Source organism: Zonotrichia albicollis, chromosome W, assembly GCF_047830755.1.
Source record: "Zonotrichia albicollis isolate bZonAlb1 chromosome W, bZonAlb1.hap1, whole genome shotgun sequence".
Lineage (NCBI taxonomy): Eukaryota > Metazoa > Chordata > Aves > Passeriformes > Passerellidae > Zonotrichia > Zonotrichia albicollis.
The window spans coordinates 3,209,381-3,227,903 of NC_133859.1; the positions used below are offsets into that span (position 1 = coordinate 3,209,381).

General features: G+C 41.0%; 1 protein-coding gene across 3 annotated transcripts in view; it reads left to right on the forward strand.

Annotated features, from left to right (window-relative positions):
* The window catches only part of LOC141726962 (spindlin-Z-like), a 96,342-nt gene extending 91,702 nt beyond the window's left edge, over window positions 1-4,640 (forward strand). For all 3 annotated transcript variants that reach the window (XM_074532107.1, XM_074532106.1, XM_074532105.1), the window contains one exon: window positions 926-4,640. In XM_074532107.1, the coding sequence (XP_074388208.1) occupies window positions 926-1,125 (200 nt within the window). In that variant the 3' untranslated portion in view covers window positions 1,126-4,640. The remainder of the gene's footprint in view (window positions 1-925) is intronic.
* The last annotated feature ends 13,883 nt before the right edge of the window (window positions 4,641-18,523 follow it).

Below are 18,523 nucleotides of genomic sequence, written 5' to 3' on the forward strand. Positions count from 1 at the left end.
AAATCAAGGAGTTATATTTTTGAAGCAGTTGTTATAAAAATAATGTCTTGGGGCTAACTAAAATAGGTTAATTTAGTTTGGGTAAGCATCATCAGTTTGAAAAGTTTTTGAATAGTTTCTTGGAGGAAAGAAGCACTAATAATTTCAAAACTCATTTTCTCTCATATGTTTAAACATATAAACAGGAAAAAAATTCAATAGGTTAGGAGGAATATTTTTTCTTTCTTTTTTAATGTGAAAGTTAATTGGCTTTTTTCCTAGAAATATTTTTTGCAGAATCAGTGTTGTTCAAGAGATTTTAGCTAATTAAAAAAAAAAAAAAAAGAAGAAAAAAATTTGTTGATAATTTGTGTCCTTTACAGACAATGTGAATTGTGTATTTAAGGATACTTCTGGGTAGATTTTGCTTGAAAAGCAAATAATAAGATTAAACTTCACAACAGTATCCATTCTAGTGTAAAATTGAAAGCTCCTTTTTACAGCATTATTGATTAAGGAGGTTACACTTAGCTTGGAAGATGTAGTTTTGTTGCAATGACATATTTGTATTGACATTTTGGATAGTGAGTTCTAGTACACCTGCCTTTCTGTTAAATATACTCAGTGCCTTGTTCTGCTGGGGGCTCAAATTCAATGATCTACAAACATTTTTTGCAATTGCTGTGTAAACCTTCATGTCAAAAGATTTACTTTTCTAACCAATTGAAGTGCTAATTTTTAATTCATAAAAGTGAACAGTATTACTTAAAAAATAACATCTGTGACTACTCTGGAAGCATGGCAATAGGCGCTTGTCTAAACTACTTTAGACATACTTTGCATTTTGAACTTGTGACTTTCTTAACTTATAAAGAAGTCTGCAGTTTTGTATATTGCAAAAAATCCATAAATGTCTACCAAAGTTCAATGTATTTTCATATTACAGATGATTCGCCTCCTGCAGAACGAGAACCAGGTGAAGTTGTAGACAGCCTGGTAGGCAAACAAGTGGAATATGCCAAAGAAGATGGCTCAAAACGGACTGGCATGGTCATTCATCAAGTTGAAGCCAAACCATCTGTCTATTTCATCAAGTTTGATGATGATTTCCATATTTATGTCTATGATTTGGTGAAGACATCCTAGACGTCATCATGAACTTCTGCCAAATTTGTGGAACTATTAAATGTAAAATTTGTAGACACAGACTTGACTGTTTTTCAGTTGAATGAAAATTTAGATGTCCCTGCGAACCCACAATCTCTGCCAGCAACTGTTTTGTTCTGAATAATACAAATTTATGTGCTTATGACACATCTTAAGAGAGCTCCTTTTCTTGAAGGAAATCAATATATTTGGGTGGTAGGGAGTTAAAAGCTAAGAACAGTTGCAAATTCAAGTTGTGTGAAGTCAATCTAGTATTGTAATCTAGATTTTTTCTTAGATTAACTTTTTCTTCAACCTTGCATCACCTGTTCAACTGCCACATGCAAGTGTAGTTTGCTATTTTTCATATGTCTTCTTTTGCAACATTAAATTTAATTTCTTGGCTACTGGCAGTCCCTGTTTTCTGGGTTGAGACAGAGGTGACTTTTCTGAAAGATTTAAACAGTTTGTGCAGCAGTAAGGAGTGTCTAACCCACGTAACATCAATTTACTGTGTTTCTACTCTTTCAAATTAAGTTATTAAATACTTGTGTGTTTTTTACTAGTCACAGGGCAGTAGGATATCAAGTGTTTGACTTATGCACCTTTCAGTGAAAAGGCTTTAAGCTATAAAAATAAATTTAATCTGTATATCCAGCTAATTAGAAAATGAAGGTTAAGGGCCTGTGTTTACAAGTTGTGTAGGAACCAGTAAAATACACACAACAAAGCTGCCATTAATCCTAAATGTTGTGTTTTGTTTTGTTATACACATTTCGTAGCAGAATACAAGTGCTTGGTGCCACAAGTTTAACAGTATATAATGCTACTTAAGCAGACTTTGGACTACACATCAGCAATCAGTAGTCTCTCATTTAATATCAGAACCTAGCAACCTGGATGTTTGTGTGTGAACTTAGAAAGCTAGTATTAGTTAATCTTTTACACAATAAATACAAGTTATGCAGGAGGGGCGTCCTTTTACACTGAGGACCTCCTTTAGAGAAGGAGAAGCATTTGTTGCCTTCTCCTCAGTCTGCTGTATTCCTTTGCTTTGTTTTGTGCTGGGCTTTGCTATTGTTTTTAACCATTTTGGTTCAAGAAGGCATAATTTCAGTGTATTCTATTTTTGGCTTTTCCACGTAAGGAGTGTCCAGACAAATCTACAGTTTAAACCTGTTGTTGCCTTTTGTGGTGTACTTGCTTTGAGGTATGCCATTAACATGAATTTCATTCTGTGAACACTAGAGTTATGCATGCCAGTGATGTACTATCTAATGGGAGCTATAGGCTGTCTCAGTGGTTCAGTCATCTGCATTAGATTGTGGATGCAAATAACAGCCCACAACAGCAGAATCCTTTCACAGTTTTAATCTTGCAACATAGTTGTAAATCAAGGTTAGGGTATTTGGGTTTTTAAGAATAGCAACTTTTAAAAGCATCATAATTGTAATGAGGATCAGCACAGCAACAAAATTTTCATGTTGAAACAGAGCTCTACAGGCTTCAAACCACTGCTTCACAGAAATACAGTATGTGAAGAATGTGAATACAGTCAATGCTATTGATGGAAAGAAGGAATATGTAGATATCCAACTTGATGATGTTAGTGGAAGGATGCAGGAGAGATACTGCTAATCAGAGATCAGGGGTCTGACCTCTATTGTGAGTATTCTTAATAGCAAAGACTCAGTGGCTTAAATCCTTTTCTGTCTTTTTTTTTTTTTTTTGCCTGATTTCATGCTTTAGCCTTAAGGCTTGTGCCTCATTATGGTGTTAAATGGTAATACTGTATAAATATGGTATCAATTCTTTGTCCCTTGCTACTATATTGCATTATGTCCTGTATTTCACCATGGGCAACCAAAGGCAGGCTATTGTCTTTCAGTTCAAAACTTCTCAATCCAGTCTTTAAGCACCAAGTATCTAGTCAGTAAATTTTCATTGTGTTTTGAACAAAATGAACAGATTTGCAACACAGTGCTTTCATCCTGCAGATCTGTTATGTGCTTCCTATTGACTCTTAAGAGTCCTGCATGTAAATCTCAAAGCTGAGCCTGGCTCCATGAGCCCAAGTTGATATTTGTGGCACAAGAATGAGTGTATTGATTACACACAAAATACACTAATAACTTAGTACAATGAATTTTGGGCTTTACATCTAAGGATGTAACAACAAGGTTTGTTTTGAAATATTTGAGGTTTAGCTCTACTGGAACATTTTTAGCATTTGGCTTGCATTTGTGGGTTTTTATGTAAGCCACTCTAATACACCACATATTTTGCTAATTAGAATATAATCTATACAGTATATACTGTCAAATTTTATGGTTGTTTTTAGATGCCCCCATTGTCTGTTGCATGGGATTTTTCTTTTCATCTTTTTTTTCTTAAGATTTGTGTGGAGAGGTGGTTTTGGTTTTGTGGTTGGTTTTTTTAATAGCTTAAACCACCGTTTTGAGACTTGAGACTTATTCCACTCCCTGCCATCTGTTTTGGGCTTACTTTAGGCTCATGTTTCAGATCTCCATGCAGTGCTTGCATTACCCTAGTAACTACATGTTGGTCCCTTGTTCTAGGGGTTCAACATTACTTTCCAAATTTATCATAGGTCTTGTGATGACACAAGCCATGGATCTTGGTATAAAAATTATTAGCCTCTCATTTACCTGCTGTAGTATTGTTGTATATTGTGTGTGCATGATGTCGAGCTGCCATGGAAAACTTTTAAAAAGGAAAAAAACCCACCTTAAATGCAGACCATCCTTTTTTGCATGCTTAGAAGGTTAGAACATTCAATGTAACAAATGGAAGTTGCATGTTATAATGTTTAGGTTTGGGGTTTGTTCTGTTTTTATTTTGTGTTCAGTTTTTTGTGAATTTCCTTATTGTGCTCTTTAAATGGTTGTTAATAGGATTAAATGCACTGGTGAGGCAAACATAGTTCCAACGAAAGGTAATTTTCCAGTTGTATGTCATACAGCATTTGAAGGGACCATGTATTCTGTTCAAGAATAAATAAAATCATAATTGATAAGTAAAACAATGATTTTTTTTTTCTTTTGAATGCCAAACCCTTAACTAAGTGGGACTACATAAAGACTGAAATACTTTGGGGAAAATCCTATTTATAACAATAGATATCTATCTTCTTTAAATTAATTCTTTAAAATTGAAGATTTATCTTCAAATAGAATAAATTAAAGTTGCTTCAGGGAAAAATAATTAGAGTAAAAAACAGTTTATGGTTCCTTGAAAATGTTGTGCATTTTGTATTTTATATCATTAGTGCACTTTGAATGGTTCTCGGTATGTGTATAGTTCAAAGGTCTTCGTGTTCACATTTTAAAATTAGGTAGTGACTTCATCTTTAAAGCTTGGTTTCATTATTTTTTATTTTCTTTGCATTTAGAAGTATGAACACTTTAAATCTGTTACTTAATTCTGTAAGTAATTTTTATAATTATGATGTAACTCTATCCTTAAAACATTTAAAATAAATCCTTTATGTGCAACTCATGACTTTAAATTTTATTCTCATGAGCAAAATGTAGTGATGTGACTTCAGACTGCAAAGAAGCAGTTTCTTCAGTATTTTAATTTAAAAAGGCTTAGTATTTTAAAGTTGGGCCATATGTGCTGGTATAGTACTTTCCCCTTATGAAATAAGTTTGCTTGCTAAGTCAATTTTTTTCCTGCATGTAAGTATGAATGTCAGTAAGATGGAATTTCACTGAGGTAAAGCATAATGCTTAAATTGTATTTCACCAAAAAAAGGAAAATTCCTCCTCAGAGGTTTAAGCAAGTCTGTGAGGAAGCATCTTATTTCCAAAACACACTAGCTTACACTGTAATCAGTAGTTAAGAAGCAGAGAACAGTAGAAGTGTTTGTCAGTGTTTAGCTCATAGATTTGACTGCTTTGAATTAATGGGCTTAACTAGAATTGGAATTTTATTTTGCTCACTAAATTAAAAAAAAAAGTAGAATTTATCCAAAACTAGACATGATGAGCAGTGAAGAGAATAATAGCACAGTGCTGTGAATTTCCTTGAGGCACATAAAGTATTTCATACTGATCAGTGAACACTTAATTATTTTATGTTGTTTAAGATAAATTGCCAAGCTTGATTTGAATACTGAAATCTGATTATAGGGGAGAAAAATCTTATAGGAATAGCCCAAAAAATATTTTTGACACCAAATTGCCGACACCTCTGGACAGTGGGAAAGAGTGCACCCTCAGCAAGTGCATAGATGATGCAAAACTGGCAGGAATGGCTGATACACCAGAGGATTGCGCTGCCATCAAGAGGTACTTTGACAGGCTGGAGAAATGGACTGACAGGAACCTCATGAATTTCAACAAGGGAAAGTGCTAAGTCCCACACCTGGGACAAAACAACTGCATGCGCCAGTACATGATGGGGGCTCACCAACTAGAAAGCAGCTTTGCAGCAAAGGACTGTATGTTTGTAGTGTCCTAGTGGAGACTAAGCTAAACATGAACCAGCAATGTGTCCTTGTGGCAAAGAAGGCTAACAGCACCCTGTGCTGCACTGGGCTGTCGTTGCCAGAAAGTCAAGGAAGGTAATCCTTCCCCTTTACTGAGCACTGCTGAGGCTGCATCTAAAGTACTACATCCAGTTCTGGGCCCTCCAGTACGAGTCATGGACATTATGGAGAGAGACCAGTGAAGAGTCACAAAGATGATTAAAGGATTGGAGCACCTCTCTTATGAGAAAAGGCTATCACTTGGCTTTATGGGGACAGACAGGTTGTTTTGGAAATCCTTGGCAGAATCATGATGAAACTAAGTTGTAGTTGCAATTAAAGTTTTTTTTTTTTACCGGACTTTTATGATCAGCATAGAATGGTATCATCAGAGTAGAATAGGTGTTTTAATAAGCAGAATCAGTGTAGCACAATTTTATAAGTAGCTATTGTCGTTTGACATTGACAGGAAGTAGGTTTTTTTTGAGATATGATGTAGTTGCTAATAGATGTTCAAATTTTAATATTGGCACTTAATTTAGCTACTGAAGTTCGGACACGTTTCTGAGAACACACAGGGGTTAAAAAGCAGAATTGCTCTTCTGAGAGGCTCTGTTAGGACTTTGGCGGGAAAGAGGTCGAATCTCCCTCCCCTGTCCAGCTGCTGCTGCTGGGCGGGGGAGGGGCAGCTATGCGGTAGGCTTGGGCTTGGACAGAGATGGGAGGTGAAGAGGGTCTTGAAGATGGAAGAGTGGAGGAGCACTAAGAGACATCGGGCAGCTACCCTTCCCCCGCTCAGGGGAGAGAGAGAGGGAGAGCCGGCGTCTGAATTTGACAGCGGCCGGCTGAAGAGGAGAAGGGGGGGGGTGCAACGAGAAGGTGCTCGGCAGGAGAGATGATGGAGTGGCTTTTTGGCTGGACTTTTCTTGTGTGGCTATAGATGGAACCATTTTTTTTTCTTGTGACACAGAGACTGCATTTAAGGGGAAGCAGTGCTTCAGAACCAGGAGAGTTCAGTGTAGGTACCTCTCAGCTCCAGAGAGTGCAAAAAATTTGGGGGAGGCAGATGTCCCGAAAGAGAGACTGTGCTTTTTTTTTTTAGAATGAGAAAAGGCATCTTTAAAAGACAATGCTACAAGCAGCTCTGGTCCATGCACAGTAGTGAGAGCACTGAGCATAGAAAGAAGATGTCACGATAGCAAAAGATTTTCTGGGCGGTGCTATGAGTGACATGGAAACACACAAAGTTTCAGTGGTGTTTCCAGGGGAAGCCTATGGTGCAAGAGAGACTACTTTCCTCTTGATGAACTGAAGATTGAGTATTCTAAAGGGTGGTGCCGGACTGAGAGTTGGTGATTTTGGGAGAATGTATTGCATTAAGAAATTTGGTGGTGGTGGTGGGGGGGGGGGGGAGGAGGAAAATGCTTTTTGTAAGGTTTTCATTTTCCTTGTGTGGTTTTTTTTTTTAACTTTCCTTGTAGTTTAGTTATTTTCTTGTAGTTTAGTTAATAAAGTTTTCTTTATTTCTAAGTAAGAGCCTACTTTGCTTATTCCTGGTCACATCTCACAGCAGACACCAGGGAGAGGGTATTCTCATAGGGGTACTGGCATTGTGCCAGTGTCAAACCATGACAGTAGCATAGCACAGAATTTCAAGGCATAGCTTAGCTTATGCCTTCTAATCACCTGGATACTCTGCATGTCAGGTCAAATCTTTAACACATGACTTTCCATATCAATATAACAATCATAATCTAGGCTTGAAAGTTGTAAAAGAATTTGAGTCACTAAATCCTCAGTAGGAGCAGATGATGTTGGAGGCATCCCTGACCACTGGAGGATCACAAGTTTTGCTGTCCAACAGCTGTTTCAGTCCAAGTTCCACTTAAGATTTAACTGCTTGGTTTTATAGGCAGTGCTATGTGTGCTGCTAAGCTTCCCTGTTGTGTATCAGGGTCACAACCACCTGACTAGCCAGGTGTCTGGGACCTTCAAGGCCAGTAAGGAGGAGAGTAGTTAGCCTGGCACCCAGAAACCTGGAGACTGATAGGAAAGGGGAGAAGTCTGCCTAGTGCACAAGACCTTCAAGGCCTGATGAGGGAAAATGGGAATGATATGTGCCCAGTTGAGTCACAGAGAATGGCCTAATTGGCCTAATGGCATTAGTTATGTTAACCATATTACCAGGGGTCAGGTGTAGGTGGTCACACTGAAAGAGCTGGGAGTGTTTAACCTGGAGAAGATTCAGAGAGATTTTCATCAATGTGTACAAATACCTGATGGGAAGGAATGAAGAAGAGGGAAACATGCTCTTTTAGTAGTGCCTAGTGACAGGTCGAGAGCCAGTGGGCATAAGCTAAATCATAGGAGTTTCCATCTCAACATCAGAAAACTAATTTTTTTTACTGTGAAGATGACTGAACGCTGCAACATTTTGCCCAGAGATATTGTGGAGTCTCCCTTCTTGAAGAACTGTCTGGACAGGGTCCTGAGCAACTAGCTCCAGATGACCCTGCTGGGGATGGCGAGGGGAAGATGTGGACTAGGTTCCAGCCTCAACCATTCTATGATTTTAAGGATTGACAGCCTGGGAAAAGTTATCAAGCTTCTAAGCATTCTTTTCAGGCTTTACTCTTCCCATATTACTAGTTTACTACTCTGAATTCCTCAGTTCCTCTTCCAGATTTGGAGTATAGCAGCATTATATGTGCAACAATGTAGCTGAGGTCCCACTGGTATCAATAAGCTGGTATATATGTAACACTTGACTATTCCACTTGGACGTTAATTACTGTTTTCTGTTGCACATCCCTCTTAATCACTGTCACAATTTCCATAACATCAGTTGAGCAAAAAATGTAAATGGCTTTCATACTCTGACAATTTAAATACCTATATATTTTGGTGCCTTTTTCTCCAAATAATCCTAAAATTTACATGTGAAAGTCACTCCATTGAATAGAAATTCTTTTTTTTTATCATCTCCATGCTTTTTGGTGTTGCACTGTTACTCAGGTCTATACACCAGACTACTCTATTCAAAGCTGACTCTTGTAATGAATACTGACATATATGCACCTCAGTTTAAGCAACCTTCTTTTTTTTTTTCTTTAGTGTGTTTCTGTCCTGGTTTGGAAGACAGGTGTCTTCTAAGGAAGGCAGAGGCCTTCCTTGGAATGGAATATGTAATCCCCTTCCCTCTGAAATATTATAATTTTGAAATTAAGGGGCTTAATTTTAAAATGAAGGGGCTTTCGGTCAAAGGTATGATGATAGGAATAACAGTTCTTTACTAGTTTGTATAACAAAGCAAACAATCAACAATACCTATGGCAGTTACAACAAATAGAACCAGAAACCCAGTATCAGCCTTCTCAGCCGCAGGCACTTTCCCCTTTAGTGTAGTGATGGTCACAGCTGGCAGGGGCACTTGTGGCTCCTGGAGGGCAGGGCAGGTACAATGATTCCCCGTGGGTTGCAGGGGGTGCCCTGGAGTGAGCTCGGAGAGCACGTGGTAATGACGGCTTGACCAAAGTGAAAAATGCTTGTATTTTATGATTGGCTTTTCGCAAATATTAAAATGAATATTATATGTGTTGTGTTAGAAAATAATGCTGTATTAATTTTCCTCAGTACTGTGTTAAATATAGTTTTAGGTTATAAAAATTGTTAAAATAGAAACGATGCTATGTAAGATGCTTTGTTTAACAGAAAGGGCTTGCAGCAAGATAGCAGCCACAGGACACCTAGATCTTTCAGAGAAAGGGAATTTATTGCCTTCTTATCAGAAGAAACGAACTTCTTCCCAGCTTGGAGGCGCTGTTAGGATTAAAAGGAAGAAGTTGACACTGACCAGATGGAATCCTGTATTTGAAGGGAATTTATGCATCATGTATGAATATGCAACAGGCTATTGTTCTTAAGGGTTAATCCTTTGTTAACGTGTGTCCTTTTTCGGGCCCGTGATGCCCAGAAAAAGGTACCCGGAAGTCCGTAACTCTTTCTTTTTATTGTCTCATATGGTCCTAATTTAATTTGTCCAAATTGTTATTAGTCTAATTGTGTTACTATTCTTTTAAACTATTTTATTACTATTAAATTTTAAAAATTTTTAAAAACAAGTGATTGGCGTTTTTCCCAATTTGGTAGCAGAGGATGGTTGCTAACACCTCACTGCCTGTGCTTTAGGAGAGTCAGATTGGGGAAGGCGCGCCCTGCCCTCTTTGGCAGCCTCGCTCTGTTTCCCCTGAAGTGACCGACAGACGCAGGTTACGATCTGTGGACAAAAGGAGACAATAAAACAAAGAGAAGGGAAAAAGGCTCCCTACAACCGCGGTAATTGGCCCCCTAAGACTAGTAGTGCGCACTGAGACAGAGTAAGGATCCATCCTGAACTAGGTGAAGTGTCTGGGAGAGGTGAAGGGTCTGTGGAGCTAAAGCTGAAGGAGAGGTCGCGTTCCAGAGACAGCAAGGAGACAGAGAAAGAAAAACAGAAGAACCACGAGGTCAATCTGCCCCCGACCTAGGAATTCCTCCGATAAAGAAGAACTGGTGTTAAGTGTCATGCAAGATGAATATGTATGAACTTATTGTGAAACTGTATGCATATGCATTTGGAAGGGAGATAAAAGGAGGTCTGAAATCTTCAGGGGTACGCATGCCCTTTTGGGGAGTCTTGCGTCCGGCGCGCGTCGTAATAAAGCATACCGGGCTTTACAACTTTTACAAGTTGTGAGGTTTCTTCTTTTCTCTGCAAAACAGCACGAAGAACCCGGGAAGGAAAAAGGACTGGTAAGTACTTCTGGGGTGGCAGGTACGGGAGGATGAATGTGTGTGAATGAGAGGCGGGCTGCTTGTCCCAGACCTGCCAAGTGAGTGCGGCGTCTCCCATGCTGCGTTTCCGTCTTTTCGCGAGAAAAGCGGCCAGTAAAGAGACGAAGCGAGTGATAAGAGTAAAAGAATCCCCCAGGGTAACTGGGACTGGGTCTCAGGGAGGGGTTGGACCCCTCGGAGGTAGGGAGCAAGGTTTCCTAGCCCAATCCATTAGGAAACGGGACAGGAGAGGCCCCTAAAACCTGCTGGGTTGAGGGATTTATATTCCAAGAGCATCCAAGAGCAGGGTTGAGCAGAATTCTGTAGGAGTGAGGATATGCCCAAGAAAAGTCAGGGTGGGACAACACAGCTAGATTGAGGGATGAAAATTTTGTCCAACAGCATCCAGGGTTGGACAACACAGCTAGATTGAGGGAAAAATTTTTGCCCAACAGGATCCAGGGTTGAACAACACAGCCGGATTGAGGGATAAAAAAATGCCCAAGAACATCCAGGGTTGGACAACACAGCAAAACAAATTAAATGCCCAAGAGCATCTGTAGTTGTACCATACCACTGGGTTGAGGGACAGAAAATGCCCAAGAGCATCTGGGGTTGGACAACACGGCAGGACTGAAGGAAAATTACCCGAGAGGATCTGGGATTGGACAACACAGCAGGATTGAGGGAAAAAATTGCCCAAGAGCATTTGGGGTTGGATAACACAGCTGGGTTGAGGGATATCAAATAGCACCGGGACTGGCCAGTAACACCCAAACTTGTAATAGGTGATGTGAAAGTAAAAGGTACCTTATTGTTGTTTTGTGGTGTGTGAGAGTGAGACACATACAGAGTCAACCTCAACTTCCCGGGCAGGTGGGAAGGGGGAGGCAGTGGAAAGAGGAGTGAGTGACCTGCACACTCACTGTAGGCTGTTGCTCCCGGGTAGGTGGGGGCTTCTGGGCCGAAGAGGAGTGAGTGACCTGAGAACCAAGCTAGTGTTCCCTGGGTGTGTGAGGGGCCGTAGCTGAAGAGTGTGAAAGACATGCAGACAGCCTCACAGGTGAATGGGCACTGGAGGCAGCCAGAGTCAGGGCCCTTCTAGGGGCCCTGGTGACACTGAGACCTGGAGGTCAACCCCAAAGCGAAAGAGGGGGCCACAAGGACCTGTGATTTCCTAGCAATAAGGATCCACTTTGTCTTGAGAGTGTGAAGGAATGAGTGAAAGTGAATGAGAAATAAAAGTGAGTGAACGTAGACGAATCAATGTATAGGTAATGTGGATTGTGCATTTTAAGCCTTACCATATCTCCTTGGAGGGAGGTGGATTGTATTGAAAAGCAGTGTGAGAAAAAGGGGGGTTTTTTGGGTGTAAGTAGTTGAAAGCAAAGTGGTATTTAAGTTGTTAGTAAAAAGTGAAAAAGGGAAGCAGGAGACGAATAGATAGAAAATTGAAAAATGAGACAGAAATCCAGTAAGGTAGATACAGGAAAAGAAAAGCAGAAAAAAATTATCAACAGAAATATCCCAAGATAGCACTTTGGGGGTTATGTTAACAAACAGAAATACAACTCCTTGCAAAATATAGGGTATGCAGAAGTTGATGAGAAAAAAAAAACAAACAATCAGGTAAACTTGTGAATTATATACTTAAAAGGAGCATTAGAAAATTTAACACAAAAGAAAGGAGTTATATATTGATTCAAGGTATGCCTTTGGAGTAGCACATGCCTTAAGAGAAATTTAAAAAGGGAGATTACTTAATTAAAGAAGAAAAAGATTAGTACATGAGAAACTTATTTTCGAGGTTTTAGAGGCATTAAAACTACCTAAGAGAGATAGCAATAATACATATATAAGGACACCAAAAGGTAAAGACCGAGAAATAAGAAGAAATAATTGGCAGATCAAGAATCTAAAGATGCAGCAGAAAATAGAGCTGAAAGAGTTAATATTAACTCTAAATGAAGAAAAATTGGAAATTCCATAGTTTAGAGAAGCAAAAAAAAAAGGGAATTAAAACAAGATAGGTGGCAAATAAGATAAATAGGGGAAATTGAAACATCTTGATGGAAGACAATTAGATAATAAAATGCTTACTAGGGAATAGCAGAGTACATGTATCAAAAAAAAAAAAAAAGCCCAGTGGGATACTCAGGCTTTGTGTGATCATTTTTTTATAAGAACTATGCGTGCACTGAGACTTTTAGAGTAGAAAAACAAGTACCTGAAACATGTATAATTTGCCAAAAGATAAATAAAAGGGTGATGAGAAAAACAATATGAGAAGGTCGTGAGTTAGCTCGTCGACCATTTCAAAGTATCCAAGCAGAAGTTTAGATTTGTTAAACTCTGGATTTATTTGTAAAAACCGTTTAATCCAGAAGAAATGCTGGGGATGCTGGGGAGGGGAGAGGCTGTAAGAAAATAACATTTTTGAAAAGCAACAAAAGCAAAACGGGGAAAGTATAGAGCTGAGAACAAATTACCTCATCCATTTCCGTTCGTTCCCCCACTCGTTCGCACCACCCCTCCCGGCCCCTCTACGGTTTCGGCACAGTCTGTCTGTCCCAGTCAGGCCGCCTGGCCTGCAGCCGCTCCACAGTTCGTGCCGGGGGTGGGGGTCTGTCCTGCCCTGTGGACCGCAGTTACAGCACTGATTGCACCGAGGGGGATCCCGTCTGTCCCATCCCCAGCTGCCTTGATTCTGTCGGCTCCCGCCGCTGCAGCTGGGGTCAGTCGGCTTCTCTGTCTCTGCCAGATCAGCCACTGTAATAAGTAGCAATACGTTTGTTCATTAATAGCTAGATAATTTAAATTATAAAACAATAGCTAAACAGCTCTTGTCTAGCAGGATATAATGTATACCTATTTGCAGTCACATATGGTAAAACCTTTAACTTCGTGAGAATTGCTTTGTTTACAAACCCCCCCTCACAGGTATAGGAGACCCTCAGTAACTAGATACTGTCACATATGGTAACAATTACTAACCTTGCAAGAATTGCTTAGCTTGTAGAATTTAGACTTCTAGATATGCCTTATAAGGAAAGCGGCCAAAGAGGAAGACTTGGGGCCTTCATCCCACGACCACCAGAAGGCAGAAAAAGACCCCCTAGCAATCGGAGGAGCAAGCGCAGAAGACAGACCGGGTCATCCAGGAATCCGGAAGAAAGGGACAATAAAAAGCGAACTTTAAAGGGGGAAAGGCGCGCGCCTAAGAGGAGCCGGGACTCCTGGCCGCCCAGCGCTGAACCTTGCTTATTCTGGCTTGCATAATAATAAAGATAATTATACGATTCTTAAATTTGGTGAATTCGTTTAGTACAATTTGGTGCCGTGACTCGGATCCAGAAACAGGGTTGGTTTGAGAATTCGGGGGAGGCGCCCCCACCCCTTTGGTGGCCCTGGTCTTCTCAACCTACCCCCCCCTCTGGACCGATGAACCTAAATTTGAGAATAAGCAAGGAGAACACTGGTAACCCTGTAAACTTTGTGCACAAAGATCCGAGCGACGACGCAGGATGTGTGAGTATACGGGTGAACCGCTCGGTTGGGGTTGGAATCCCAGGGCACAGTGAATGAGACGTCCAACTGCGGACGAGGCAAGAGGGACCCTCTAGTAGTGCGTTTCTCGTAGCCCGCAAGGGGGCGAGCCATGACCGAGGGGTGTGTGTGTGTGTGTGTGCGTGGAGGTGCCTTGGAAGATGGGGCAGAAGGAAAGCAAGCCTTCTGACCCCATGGGGGAGGGCCCCCGGTTACCCCCAATACCTAAGGATAGTCCGTTAGGATTAATGATTAAGTATTGGGATGATTTTCCCTCCAGAAGAGGGAAGGATAAAGCAAAAATGATAAATTATTGCATGGTAGTATGGGGGGGTAAGAAACTGGACTCAGGAAATACATACTGGCCCGTTTTCGGATTCTCCGAGGACTGGGTCTGTCAAGGGCTAAACATCTATGTGAATTCCAAAGAACCAGAAAACCTGGAAGAGAGTGCTTATGCTAAATTGTGGTTGGTAGGAAGTAATGAGCAAATAACTAGATTGCTCCCCCTTAAGGGAAGCCAAGGAGAGGAAGATAGAAAGAAAAAGTCCCGAGTGGAGGAAGAGATTCCTATTTATCCTCCCCCATATATACCACCACCAGCCCCACCCCCCCCCGTATCCCTTCCAAACATTCCTCCGGCATCAGCCCCTGACAAACAGCAGGTCACAGACTCCCCGGATTACAGGAGGCGTACTCGGAGTCAGATGAGGACAGTAATTGAGGAAGGAGAGAACAGTGGGTTGTTTCCTCTTAGGGAGACAGCATTAGGGGGACCTCAAGCTGGGATGGGGTTTGTCACTGTCCCCTTAAACTCAGGAGATGTCCGTGAGTTTAGGAAAGAGATGGGAAAATTATTAGAAGACCCTATAGGAGTAGCAGAAAGGGTGGATCAGTTCCTGAGACCAAATATATATACTTGGGTAGAGATACAGTCCATTCTAGGCATACTATTTACAACAGAGGAGAGAGGGATGATTAGAAGGGCAGGAATGAGGATTTGGGACACCCAGCATGTTCAAGGTCCTGTGGCTGATGTCAAATGGCCCTTGCAAAATCCCAATTGGAATAATCAGGACCCCAACCATCGTGGTCATATGCAGGATTTAAGAACCATCATAATCCAGGGCATACGAGAGGCTGTGCCCCAGGGACAAAATATAAGCAAGGCATTCAGAGAGTGCCAAGGAAAGGATGAGACCCCCACTGAATGGTTGGAAAGATTAAGGAAGAGTTTTCAGTTATTCTCAGGGGTGGATCCAGAGACACCTATGGGGCAAGCACTCCTGAAAACACAGTTTGTAGCTAAATTGTGGGAGGATGTTTGAAAGAAACTAGAAAAGTTTGAGGATTGGCAGGACAGAGGACTTGATGAATTGCTTAGGGAGGCTCAGAAGGTATATGTTAGACAGGAGGAAGAAGCACATAAAAGGCAAGTTCGGATGATGGTGGCAGCAGTCAGGGAGGGACAGCGAAACAACCCTCCGCCACGGGAAAGAAATGACATGAGGAGGGGTCCCCGGGATTTAGGAGGGCCCCCAGCGGGGGGGAGAGAAGGAACGGTGTGCTACTACTGTGGTGGGAAAGAACACATGAAGAGGGAATGTCGAAAGAGGCTTCGGGATGAGAAAATGTTCAAAGAGGATTAGGGGGGTCAAGGGCTCTATTTATTGGGGACTCAAATGTCATCAGAGCCCTTGGTAAAACTTAAAGTGGGTCCCCAGCAAACCCCCATAACCTTCCTTGTAGATACAGGGGCTGAGAGATCAACGGTTCAATCTTTGCCCCCGGGATGTAAGATTTCGCCTTCAGCAGGACAGGTTATTGGGACAAAAGGGGAACCCTTGAAGGTTCCTGTAATTAAAGATGTCTTAATAGAATCAGAGAAAAAAAATAGGGGTAGGATCCCTGCTACTAGTTCCTGAAGCCGATTACAATTTATTAGGTAGAGATTTAATGGTGGAATTAGGAATAAATATTAATATTGAAGAAAAACAGTTGAAAGTCAGACTGTGCCCCCTACAGGCCACTGACGAGGAGAAGATAAACCCAGAGGTCTGGTACTGGTATACCCCTGACACAGCAGGAAGACTGAATATAGAGCCTTTCATGGTTATCATCCAAAACCCAGAAATCCCGGTGAGGATGAAACAATATCCCAGGTCAGACGATGGGCGAAGGGGACTAAAACCAGAAATAGAACGGTTAATGCAACAAGGGCTCTTGGAACCTTGTATGTCTCCCTTCAACACCCCCATCTTACCTGTAAAAAAACCAGATGGAAAATACCGACTAGTACATGATTTAAGGGAAATAAATAAAAGAAATATTGCCTGGTTCCCTGTAGTAGCTAACCCCCATACATTGCTCAGTCAATTGAAACCTGATGACCAATGGTATAGTGTTATAGATTTGAAAGACGCCTTTTGGGCATGCCCCTTGAAGGAAGAATTTAGAGACTATTTTGCATTTGAATGGGAAGATCCCGATACCCACTGAAAGCAACAACTAAGGTGGACCGTGCTCCCACAGGGATACACTGAGTCCCTGAATTTATTTAGGCATGCATTAGAACAGATAATGAAAACCTATACCCCAAATCCAGGAATAACCCTTGTTTAATATGTAGATGATCTGTTAATAGCTGGAAAGAGTGAGGAATCAGTTAGGGAAGAAAGCATTAAGCTTTTAAACTTTTTGAGCATTCAGGGGCTGAAGGTGTCCAAAAATAAATTGCAATTCGTAGAAGAAGAAGTGAAGTACCTGGGACACCGACTCAGTAAAGGAACTAAAACACTAGATCCAGAGAGGGTTAAGGGAATCCTCTCCCTTCCTACCCCAAGAAATAAGAGACATATCAGACAGCTATTGGGTCTCGTAGGATACTGCAGACAATGGATTGAAAACTTCAGTGGTAAGGTAAAATTCTTGTATGAAAAACTAACTACTGAAGGTTTGATTAAATGGACTGAAAAGGATGATGAACCATTAGAACAACTAAAAGAGGAATTGACTAATGCCCCGGTGCTAAGCCTCCCCGATGTTAGGAGACCTTTTTATTTGTTTGTTAATACTGAGGCAGGAGTAGCATTTGGGGTACTGTCTCAGGACCAGGCTAGCAGTCGAAAACCAGTAGCATATATTTCTAAATTACTGAACCCTGTAAGTAGAGGATGGCCAACATGCTTGCAGATTATAGTAGCCACAGCCCTCTTAGTGGAGGGAGCTCTGAAAATTGCCTATGGAGGAGAACTGAAAGTCTTTACCCTCCATAATATACGGGCAGTATTGCAACATAAGGCAGAAAAATGGATAACGGACTCAAGACTTTTGAAATACCAGGGCATTTTACTGTCATCCCCTCGGCTGATACTTGAAACCACCTCCCTGAAAAACCCTGCTGAATTCCTGTTTGGAGATCCACAGGAGAATTTAATTCATGATTGCTTACATAGCATAGAAAAACAAACAAAAATTAGACCGGATCTCGAAGAAGAAGAGCTGGAAGAGGGATAAAAGTTATTTGTGGATGGTTTCTTTAGGGTTGTTGAGGGAAAGCAAATCTCTGGATATGCGATTGTGGGAGGTGAAAATGTAGAAATAATAGAATCCGGACCTCTGAGTCCTAGTTGGTCAGCCCAGGCCTGTGAGCTTTATGAGGTATTGCGGGCTCTGAAATTCTTGGAAGCTAAGGTTGGGACCATCTATACAGACTCAAAGTATGCCTTTGGAGTGATACATACTTTTGGAAAAAATTGGGAAGAAAGAGGGTTAATAAATTCCTGAGGAAAAGAATTAATACATTGGGAACTAATTACTCAGGTATTACAAGCGTTAAGAGGCCCAAAGAGAATAGCAATAGTACATGTTAAAGGACATCAAAAGGGTCCCTCCCATCTGATCAGAGGAAACAACATAGCGGACAGAGAAGCAAAGAAAGCTGCCCTCAGAAAATTCCAGGAGCAGGGAACAAGGAGAATGCGAGATGATGAGAGAGTTTGTGTCCTGAGCTTCACAGCCCAGGAAAAGGAAAAAATAGACAAAAAGGGAATAAAAGAGAATGAGGGTATTCGAAAATTGCCAGACGATAGGGAAGTGCTGCCAAAATCTGTAGCTCAGAGGATAGTGCAGCAGTCGCATGAACAGACTCATTGGGGAACCCAAGCCTTAGTAGATCAGTTTACTATTAAGTATATGTGTATAGGAATTTATGATATAGCAAAACAAGTAGTTAGGGGATGTATAACATGCCAGAAGGTTAATAGGCATCAAGCTCAAGAAAGGATTCCAGGAGGAAGGGAATTAGCACACCGACCTTTTTCACATGTACAAGTAGATTTCACCGAGCTACCGAAAGTAGGGAGGTACAAGTACTTATTGGTACTAGTAAATCATCTAACCCACTTCGTAGAAGCATATCCTACATCACAGGCTACTGCAAACGTGGTGATTAAAACCTTGCTGGAAGAAATAATCCCTAGGTATGGACTAGTAGAAATATTAGACTCTGATAGAGGCCCCCATTTCACAAATAAAGTACTAAAAGAG